The following is an 11,808-nucleotide window of genomic DNA, read 5'->3' as shown; positions in this document are numbered from 1 at the left end:
GACAGTGCTCTTAGTGAGTAAATCATACTCCTTAAATCTGACATCGGATTGGTTGTCTCGTTTTAGAGTTCCATTCCTGAAACTGTGAACGCAAGATTACAACGGTTATGTTTCAACGCAACATTCTTTATCACCTAACCCAGTCCCGCGCGTGTCACTTAGTTCATTAGCAATTACTAGATATTGTGACGTCAATGGTGGAATGTTCTCTGCTTTGTTATCCAACTGAAATGGATGACTTACAAATTGTAGAAAGCGATGGAGAGAGAAAGTTTTTGCAATATTTACATGGGTATCCCGGGGAACCAGAATGGCTCTCTGTATTACTTGACGAAAAACAAGCTCTACAGGAACCGGAAAAAACAGAAATACAGCAGGTTAGTCTTACGCTATTGGCTGGGTCATCGAGACACATAACAAGTAAATTAGCTGAACTTTGCCACGTACCAGCATAGTAAGACAACTTATAACGACCAGATAACACGCATTAGTACCATTAAAGAGAAACCGTCGTCGTTGAGCATGCGCATTAGTACCCATCCAAACTTAACAAGTTTTAAAATGGCTTTGGGCGGCGGTGGATACGGTCTAAGAAGAAATACGGGACGGAAACGGAAGAGCGTGGTTTAAACGTCTTCGTTGAGCATGCGCGTTTGTGTACGAAACTATGAAGAAAAGAAGAAATAATAACTGTAAATATATGAAAATCATATATGTACACTCCGGTTGAAGAAACGAATACAGAAGCAATCCTCGCAGTAACGAACACTACTAAATTAGTAGTTGAGATAGGGCCTGAAAAAAATTCAGCCCCATGCGGGATTTAAACCTATAGCCAATGCGATACCGGAAGAAGAAATCTTTCCTTGGATGGTGAAGCATTTTGAAGAAAAGAAAAAATAATTGTTAACAGACTTGTTAAGAACCATATCTTGATTCGTACACTTTTGGGAGACCTTTTTTTATCTTTTATTAGTATTCCTTTTTCTTTTTCTCGTTTTCAGTTTATCAGAAATCGAAGAATTGTGAAATGCCTTGAAATACAATCCTATTAGAAAAAAAGCTCACCTTGAATGTATTAGTGTATAATTTCGTTGTCTTCAACAGATGCTGGTAAATTTACGGATCCATGTAAGAGTTCTCTACGAAAAACAAAAGAGTCTGGCCGACAAAGTAGAAACCTCTGAACTGTTGGCCGAGAATAGACTAGAGCGTCTGTCAGATAAAGACAAGCAAATTGGGGAACTGTCACAGTGGATAAGCAATCTAAAGCGACAACTTGAGCAAGAGCAACTACGACTAAATCTGAAACTTAAAGACGTCAAACATGCTGCTGAGAAAGAAAAAGTTGAGTTTCAAAACGAGAAGGAGAGGGTTGTGGCGGAGTTGGAAAACGAAAAAAGAGAATTGCAAAGAGAGCTCTACGAGAGCAGGCATGAATTAACCCAGCTACAGAATCGCTTAGATAAGTCCGTGCAGGAAACAGCGAACGTGATAGATAATTTCAAGTTCTTCTATGAAGATTATCTTAGGTTGGAACAAGATCTGTCTAATATCGAGCGAGAGCTAATACCAATACAAAAGCAGTTCCTCCAACTAGCTGAAACCATGAATATAGACCCTGAAGAGTTACAGCGCAAGCTCGAAGTGATTAAGGAAGCTCTCAGAAAGAGCAAAAGTCACAAGAATATAAAGGACGTCTTTGATAAATTCTTGATAGCTGCTGATAAAGATCATACGCCTCAAGAGGATTCAGCTGCGTCCTCTTCTGGTGGTAGCAGTAACTCAGACAGCTTCACTAAGGGTCAGTTAAGACTGAGTTCGTCCAGCAAAACTAAACAGAGGGAACCGTCCTGTCCTTTTAGCCAAAAATTACTTTTCGAGGAGTTGGAACACGGATCGCTCAAAGAAGCAGATGAAAATGTTATCGTACAGAAAGGAACACTGAAAAGATCAAAGCTTCGCGTAAAGATTCCAAAGTTTCAATGGAAAACACGGTAAGTTGCCACTTCCTGACGAGGGAATTCCCCGAATAAGAGGTTAATCGGTTAATTTTCCTTCTATAGCACGGTCCTTCAAAAAGGGAAAATAAAGCTCTCGCAAAAGATTTGCCCTCGGTCTTGATAATTCTCGCTGTCATGATCAACCTCATCTAACAGTTGTTAGTTAACAGTCGTTGTCTTTTTTTCTTTGACTTGATCTTTCCGATATTTACAAACAACATCTAGTTGCACAGTTTGTTGCTGCACCGGTTGAATCAAGTTATTAAAAGAATTTGTCAATAAAGTAGTCAACTTCGTGGATGTTTCATAAGATCTCCAGTCGATAACTCGCATGATATCAGCTCCGACATCAACCTCTACACCAACAGAAAATTGAAACACGTCCAGAAAGAAAAACTGAATCAGGTATATGTGATCGAGATGAAAATTGCACGGAAATGTCGGCATAAATACACTCTAAAAGGAGGTGTTCCGACCTAAGAATCTGTGAAATTGGCTGGTACCGTCATTCTCAGTACTATTTTGTTTTTGTGTTGGCTCAAGATTAATGGGAAAAAATGGAGCCTGCTCGTTTCTTCCTTTTTATTCCCTTGTTTTCTTTTTGCCGATGGGATTATGACTGCAACAGTGTTGATGTGCTTGTTTTGATCAGATCACCCGCCAAACGCTGAATATTTCTCGGGAAAAACCGACTATTGTTATGCCGTACTGATTCGATTCAGTGACATCCTTTCAATAAGCACCCCCTCCCCCCTCCCCCCTCCTCTTACAATCGCTCCCCTCGAATCTGTTGTTGTTAATAGGCGACAGTTCCAAAAAGCGTCCCTATTAATTAATCACACTCATTCCAATAAGAGCCCCTTTTCCAATAAACACCCCTGTTCTGTTTCAGTAATAGCACTGCCAGAGTGCTTGTACACTGAGATGCACCGTGGCTCATCCTTCTTTAATTGCTCACTTAAAGCCTCACGATAAAAAAGTGGTCTTCGACTCAGTTTCGCAATTTTTATGTCGCCGTGAGTGCACAGTTCCTTCAAACGATTGCTTGGCTAGTCGTTCTAGCAAGGAAGGATCCATCAATGGACAACAAGTCCGTTTTCCAGTCTTTTTGATTATCAATCAAATAAACATCAAAGCTTTGTTTTACACTCTGATGTTTCTCAAAAAATTGTAAAGAAGTAAGCGCCCTGTTTCAAATAAGCCGCCTCCCTTGTGGTAACGAAAGTAAAACCTGGCGCTAAATCGAATCATTTCATATTTGTGGAAACAAAATGATCATATAGATAAAATATATATTTGTTTATTTCTTTCAGGATTTGAAGAAACAAGTTAAAACTTTTTTTAAATCACTTGACTGCTTATATCGCTTCCGAGTTCAGTTCGCAGAGAACAATTCACTCGACATGCAGTTCTCGTGAACTTTGTCAGTTATACTTAACAACGAAAGTTGCATTCCTCTATCTTGTTTTTGATCGGCATTTCTTTTGATTGTATTTGTATTTTTTTTTTACTTCTTTCCATTTAAGCGAATACACATATTGATTTGTAATCAGTGTCAATAAAGGAACAAGCCAGTGCATTTGTTCAAAGAAATTTTACTTTCCTATTAGAACATTACCCCTCGATAGCTCTCTGCATAATTATAAAAAAAAACGCTGTGTTCGCAATACTGAATTTAATTTGAACCATCGTGAAAAAGTCTTAACCAGGGTTGTCAAACTGTATTCACCTTTCACAGAAGCTTCGAAAAAAAACTTTTTTCATCGCTCGGCAATTCTTAGCAAAACTCGTATTCTTCAGGATGGGAGAGAAAACATGAGATAAAAATAAAACTACTAAGAGTAAAAATTATTGGACGGTCAGTTTTTCTGTTTATTGACTGACGAATTTCAATGACTTATGTTAATGGATATAGGATTTTTGAGAATCGTGATTAACTGCCCGATAACGCGTTTAGGAAGATTACTTCTATAATTTTACTTTTCATTGCCTGTATTATTAATTAATTTCTATTTTTTTACGTTTCGATCAAATCCTTTTTTATCGTATGACCTGTGACTCACTCCACTCTTATAAAAGCACCTCTTCGCGAGTTTTTCTTCTTTCTTTTTAAGGGGTTCAGCATTAGCACTCTAGATAGCCCCTCTCCTCTCTGATTACTTAGAATTAAGACCTTACTGTTTCCTCACATATAACTTATCGACTATATGCTAAACAATTGTTGGATGCGGTTTTTGTGACATCTAGAATTATCAAGGTCGAGGCAGGAAGGCTCCGGCTAACAACCCTTACCGAGACCTTGATTATTCTAAATATCACAAAAACCGGATCTAATAATTGTTTCATTATACATTTAATATAAAATTGAATTGAACGGGAAAAAAAGGGTCACGGCAGTAAGTGAAACTGATAATTTATTTCTAAACGTGTAAAAATAAACAAATCAGCAAGCAACACTGAAAGCGATCGAACTTGACATGATTACTCATAGAAATCATGCACCGCAGTCAGACATGATATGAGTACCTTGAGTGTCTTTGACATGAATATTGTATGATCTGCAGCTAAATGACGTCCTAAGCGCTGATTTAAAAAATTTACCGTACGCTTTCGGCCAATCAGAGAAGATATAGTAAGTTGAGTGTGTAATAGCAATAATAATCCGTTATTGGACATCTAGCAGCCTACATGATGGATTTGTAACTTCTATTAGGACCGCTGTCTCACAAACTTGCGTGTTCGGTCCTCGATGACAACCTCAAAAAGCCTTCGATGTGGTATATACGCCATGGCTGAATGCCATATAGACGACAAAATGGCTGACAATATATATGCTTTAAGGTTCATGTAAAACTTACAATATGTCCTAATTAGCCATGTTCTACCACGTTAACCCACATCTACCCTAAGTTAGCCATGTTCTACCACGTTAACCCACATCTACCCTAAGTTAGCCATGTTCTACCACGTTAACCCACATCTACCCTAAATTAACCATGTTCTACCTCGTTAACCCACATCTACCCTAAGTTAGCCATATTCTACCACGTTAACCCACACCTACCCTAAATTAGCCATGTTCTACCTCGTTAACCCACATCTACCCTAAGGTAGCCATGTTCTACCACGTTCACCCACATCTACCCTAAGTTAACCATGTTCTACCACGTTAACCCACATCTACCCTAAGTTAACCATGTTCTACCACGTTAACCCACATCTACCCTACGTTAACCATGTTCTACCACGTTAACCCACACCTACCCTAAATTAGCCATGTTCTACCTCGTTAACCCACATCTACCCTAAGGTAACCATGTTCTACCACGTTAACCCACATCTACCCTAAGTTAGCCTTGTTCTACCACGTTAACCCACATCTACCCTAAGTTAGCCATGTTCTACCACGTTAACCCACATCTACCCCAAGTTAGCCGTGTTCTACCACGTTAACCCACATCTACCCTAAGTTAGCCATGTTCTACCACGTTAACCCACATCTACCCTAAGTTAGCCATGTACTACCACGTTAACCCACATCTACCCTAAGTTTACCATGTTCAACTACGTTAACCCACATCTACCCTAAGTTAGCCATGTACTACCACGTTAACCCACATCTACCCTAAGTTTACCATGTTCTACTACGTTAACCCACATCTACCCTAAGTTAACCATGTTCTACCACGTTCACCCACATCTACCCTAAGTTAGCCATGTTCTACCACGTTAACCCAAATCTACCCTAAGTTAGCCATGTTCTACCACGTTAACCCACATCTACCCCAAGTTAGCCATGTTCTACCACGTTAACCCACATCTACCCTAAGTTAGCCATGTTCTACCTCGTTAACCCACATCTACGTTAATTTAGCCATGTTCTACCACTTTAACCCACATCTACCCTTTGTTAGGCATGTTCTACCACGTTAGCCCACATCTGCCCTAAGTTAGCCATGTTCTACCACGTTAACCCACACCTACCCTAAGTTAGCCATGTTCTACCTCGTTAGCCCACATCTACCCTAAGGTAACCATGTTCTACCACGTTCACTCACATCTACCCTAAGTTAACCATGTTCTACCACGTTAACCCACATCTACCCTAAGTTAACCATGTTCTACCACGTTCACCCACATCTACCCTAAGTTAGCCATGTTCTACCACGTTAACCCACATCTACCCCAAGTTAGCCATGTTCTACCACGTTAACCCACATCTACCCTAAGTAAGCCATGTTCTACCACGTTAACCCACATCTACCCTAAGTTAGCCATGTTCTACCACGTTAACCCACATCTACCCTAAGTTAGCCATGTTCTACCACGCAAACCCACGTCTACCCTAAGTTAGCCATGTTCTACCACGTTAACCCACACCTACCCTAAGTTAACCATGTTCTACCACGTTCACTCACATCTACCCTAAGTTAGCCATGTTCTACCACGTTAACCCACATCTACCCTAAGTTAACCATGTTCTACCACGTTCACCCACATCTACCCTAAGTTAGCCATGTTCTACCACGTTAACCCACATCTACCCTAAGTTAGCCATGTTTTTCCGCGTTAACCCACTTCTACCCTAAGTTAACCATGTTCTACCACGTTAACCCACATCTACCCTAAGTTAGCCATGTTCTACCACGTTAACCCACATCTACCCTAAGTTAGCCATGTTCTACCACGTTAACCCACATCTACCCCAAGTTAGCCATGTTCTACCACGTTAACCCACATCTACCCTAAGTTAGCCATGTTCTACCACGTTAACCCACATCTACCCTAAGTTAGCCATGTACTACCACGTTAACCCACATCTACCCTAAGTTTACCATGTTCTACCTCGTTAACCCACATCTACCCTAAGTTTACCATGTTCTACCTCGTTAACCCACATCTACGTTAATTTAGCCATGTTCTACCACTTTAACCCACATCTACCCTTTGTTAGGCATGTTCTACCACGTTAGCCCACATCTGCCCTAAGTTAGGCATGTTCTACCACGTTAACCCACACCTACCCTAAGTTAGCCATGTTCTACCTCGTTAGCCCACATCTACCCTAAGGTAACCATGTTCTACCACGTTCACTCATATCTACCCTAAGTTAACCATGTTCTACCACGTTAACCCACATCTACCCTAAGTTAACCATGTTTTACCACGTTCACCCACATCTACCCTAAGTTAGCCATGTTCTACCACGTTAACCCACATCTACCCTAAGTTAACCATGTTCTACCACGTTAACCCACATCTATTCTAAGTTAGCCATGTTCTACCACGTTAACCCACATCTACCCTAAGTTAGCCATGTTCTACCACGTTAACCCACATCTACCCTAAGTTAGCCATGTTCTACCACGTTAACCCACATCTACCCTAAGTTAGCCATGTTCTACCACGTTAACCCACATCTACCCCAAGTTAGCCATGTTCTACCACGTTAACCCACATCTACCCTAAGTTAGCCATGTTCTACCACGTTAACCCACATCTACCCTAAGTTAGCCATGTACTACCACGTTAACCCACATCTACCCTAAGCTAGCCATGTTCTACCACGTTAACCCACATCTACCCTAAGTTAGCCATGTTCTACCACGTTAACCCACATCTTCCTTAAGTTAACCATGTTCTACCTCGTTAACCCACATCTACCCTAAGTTAGCCATGTTCTACCACGTTAACCCACACCTACCCTTAGTTAACCATGTTCTACCACGTTAACCCACATCTACATTTTACATTTCCTCTTCACGTTTAGTAAATATATCAAGTATACCAAAAGTACCATTCGTCAGACAAGCGCCATCTTGAATGGCGCAATCTTTTCTGTGACCTCCAAAGTTTTGTTTCACACTCGCGTGAGATACGTATAAGTCTTTTCCACAGCCGTTGTTTACTGATCTCGTCAAGATTTTTTTACTTATAGTTTGTTTCAATATATTCGATTTTTTTCATAACGGTAAAGCGTTGTGTCGTCTAGTTTTGTACTGATTCAAACAAAACTGGGCATACAATGCAAAGATCTCCAAATAAAGGAAATTTGAAACAACAAAGGGTTAAATTTGTTCAAGTAAAAGGAGTCCATTTCGTCGAGCCGTTCGAACATTTTGTTGTTTGTAGCAGTCATTTTTCTCCCGATTGCGATGAGAAAAGCTACATGGTTGAAATGGGCCTTAAAATGCAAAAACAACTTCTTCCTAGTGCTGTACCGACGATTCAGGCCCTACCGGAAGCAAATGATTCTGAAGTAAAAAGGGGACCCATACAGTCGGCAGACGGCGAGGATTCGGAAGTGGCCGACCGCACTGACAAAAAACCGAGGAGAAGTGAAGTTCTTCAAAAGTTAGAGGTCATCAGAGTAAGTACTAAATTGATTGACATGGAAACCCTACGAGTATTAAATAACTAAAGCTTTATCGATTCTCCCAAAAGCACCTTTTTTCTCATCAATTGAAAGATTGTGGGGAAGCCAGTTCGGGAGCCAGCGCTGAGCCCATAGAAGACATTAACCTGTCTGAACCTTTGCATGAATTCGAAACATATGTCAAAGAAAGAGAATTCGTTGATGTGGGTTTGTAATGTAATGAGCAATTTTTTGGGTTTGATATAAAGAATTTTATACATGATGCTATAATTGACTCTTATTTCTCTATGGGAATCCATGCCAACCCCACTTGCTGCTTCCTTTGAGAAACCCTGCAAAGAAACAATAATTGAAGAATTTATGTCACCGTTTTCACAGCAGTGGAATTACATTCAAAGATCAGAAGGACTATTTTTTTTATTCTGAATATAGCTCAAAAGATCCCGATTCCAGATTGCGAAACTATCTTTTAGTATTTTCAATGGAAGCAAACACAAACACGATTCGATAATTATGCAGGCCATACAAAGAAATGTAGAAGTTACAACTTGCTTAAAGATGAAAATTCTTTGGAGATAAAGGAAAGCAATACATAAATATCTCCTAACAAACAGGCACAACCGCTAGTGCTGTAAGACATAAATAACCATATCTACATTAACATGTACCTTTTCTCTCAAAGGCTAGGGGTTTAATACAGTGAAAAACGTTCCAAAATCCGCCGGAAAAGTGTTTCGGATTTTGTTTACCGCACAAGATTTTTTTTTGTGATTTCTTTCTTCTTTTTTTACGTTTTACAAAACTTTACTCTACTAACAATACACTACAGGACTCAGTTACAATGCGTCACTTACAATAATTTACTGAGAACACACTACTAACAAAGCATAGTTTACAATAAACTTGATTACAGAAGATGACTTACTCTTGATTACTTACACTACCGACACAATACTCTACATTTTCATTATTTTACGACAAATTACACTACTTTTAATATGTTACGGTAAATTACTTACAGTATCTTACTAATAGTATATAGCGAAATTGTATGCTTTACAATAAAATTTGACTTCTTCTGCTACTCTGCATTGTTTGGATGACACCCATCACATAAACCGATATGTGGCAAAAGCCTATCCCATTTCTGAAAATGTTTTGCTAATGTATTCCGCTTTGCTGCTATCTTCATTTCTACCTGTTATATCTCCCCGATCTTGGCCTTATAAACTCGTATGGAGGGATTCTTAGAATTCAATTTACACTTGTATATATAAAATTTAGCTGTCAGTATTAGATGATTTAGAATAATCAAGTCCTATTCCGCATTGAAAACTCCAAAAAATATATCCATTATTGAAAATGTTTGAAAGTTAAATTGACATTCACCAAGCCAAGAACAGAAAGCTTCCCAGAAGGCCTTTGTAACATTGCAGTAAAAAAATATATGTTCGAAGGATTCAACCACTCTACAAAAAGTGCATAAAGGCGAATCCGACAATCCCCACTTAAACAATCTTTCGTTTGTTAGTACTATATTATTTAATACTTTATATTGGAATTCTCTAATTTAAGTTTAAATTGTGACGGTAAAAGGCAAGGAGTATATTTTCTTCCAGTCAAACGGAAACTGTGGAAATTTTTCATCGAACTTTTTTTGCGCAGTTGGAGGGATATGCTTTTTGCTTTTAAACGCGTTATAAAGTGATTTGGACGTGATTTTTGCTAGCATTACATCAGAATTTTCTAATTTCAAATAAATTATGTCATCGGTATGAGAAGGGAGATGTTGAGCGCTTTGTCTAATAATACGCCTCCAGTCACGAGGAATGGCGTCTACGACGCTCATTAACCTAAAATGTGGTATCGGAGATAAATTTTCATGTAATACCTTCACATCCTTTAAGAAGATTCCAGTGTCAGAAATGAGATCACCTATCGTAAAAATTCCTTTAGAAAGCAAGTGTTTTTCGAAAAGTGAGATCTTTTGGACAGTATTATTTTTATTTTTCCATATAACCTGGTGATCTACATCTTCATACGAAAGTATCGAAGGTTGCCTTAACATGGACCAAGCGTCCAGGCACTCCTTATAAAAGGTCGGAAGTTAGATAGGTAACTGTCTGGTATCAAAATTAGACTTAAGAACAAATTCTCCCCCTACCTAGGAAAGGAAGTAATTCAATGTTATTTTCTAAGAGCTGTTATAATCTTTATTTGTAAATCTTTTTAATACCATCACCCTCTGTGCGAGGATCATCGACTGAATATCCAACATCTTAAGCTCTCCATCCTCGTATCATTGATAAGAGCGGCGCGTTAATTTTATCATTGTCTTTCCAATTAAAACGGTACATCAGACTGTTGACCTCTTTAATTAAATCATCTGTGACTGTAATCAACGACCCTTTACTCAAGACTTTGGGGATAATAAACGATTTAACAAGCTGTATCCTTCCCAGAAGCGTAAGCCCTCTCCATTTCCACATATTTATTGTATTTTTGATAGACTATATAAAACACCTTCGGAAGCTCAGCTTAAAAAATTTCTATGCATTCCTTTAGGTTGTACCCTTGCTTTATTGGATTTTTTTGTCAAATACAAATAAATAACACGGTAAATTAAATACCAGTCTGAGTTTCCGAGACGACCATTAACGCTGTCAACATGTTCCGTTCTGTCTTCGTGCGGATCGTTTCGGTGAACCCTACGCGGCCCATATTGTTAAGGACGTGGCCCAGACTCCCCTAAAGATTCTGGATTATCCCCATCGCTGCCATATACTAATCTTAAGGCATTCGAGTCACTCCCTTCTAAAAAAAAAACACCGTCCGCAGAACTACTGCTATTTGCACGAGCTGCCATACCAATTACACTGTGGAATACGTGTTGCGCGATACTTTAGTGCCACCGCTTATTTAAGTCACCACTTCTCGCTACTGTTTTCACCGGAAGTGGAATTTCAGTTAAAATGCCGATTTTTTTCCCTGAAATAAGTCAAATGGACAAAACGAACTGCAAGTTCGTTTTCTATGCCACTTTTTTACATTGAATAAGGAAAACATGTATTACACTCCCTTTAACAATTCACGACATCTTCGATGACTCAAACGAGAAAAGAAGAAAATAAAACGCTGTTCCAAAATCGTAACGAGCGTGACACAAAGGGAAGAGGAACTAAACGAGGGGAACTCAAATTGATTGAAAAGATTTGAGTTCCCCTCGAGAATCGAATCTCCTTCCTTCCAATTTCGCAGAGGGTGCTATTAACTATGATCAACCACAGCAGCATCCAACCACAAAATCACAATGCTTGAGCTTCGAATCCGTCCATGTTCGGGGTTACAAGATGTTGCGGGGCTGAGTTCCATCATCAGGCCCGTTTGTTCAAAAGTAGGATAACGCTATCCACTGGATAAATCGCCATC

At 39.3% G+C, this 11,808-nt stretch overlaps 1 protein-coding gene and 1 pseudogene across 1 annotated transcript; one reads left to right on the top strand and one right to left on the bottom strand.

The window, feature by feature from the left end:
* Positions 1-230: 230 nt before the first annotated feature.
* On the top strand, positions 231-2,001 carry LOC131786613 (fibrinogen- and Ig-binding protein-like). Its single transcript, XM_059103669.2, has 2 exons — positions 231-377; positions 1,108-2,001. The coding sequence occupies exons 1-2, from the start codon at positions 231-233 to the stop codon at positions 1,999-2,001; spliced, it is 1,041 nt and encodes a 346-aa protein (XP_058959652.2).
* Positions 2,002-8,461: 6,460 nt separating this feature from the next.
* On the bottom strand, positions 8,462-11,804 carry LOC136279699 (uncharacterized; annotated as a pseudogene).
* Between the last annotated feature and the right edge of the window lie 4 nt (positions 11,805-11,808).

Source organism: Pocillopora verrucosa, chromosome 3, assembly GCF_036669915.1.
Source record: "Pocillopora verrucosa isolate sample1 chromosome 3, ASM3666991v2, whole genome shotgun sequence".
In the NCBI taxonomy this organism is placed as follows: Eukaryota; Metazoa; Cnidaria; class Anthozoa; order Scleractinia; family Pocilloporidae; genus Pocillopora; species Pocillopora verrucosa.
Note: the sequence above shows the minus strand (reverse complement) of the source record. Positions and strands in the feature narration are given on the sequence as shown.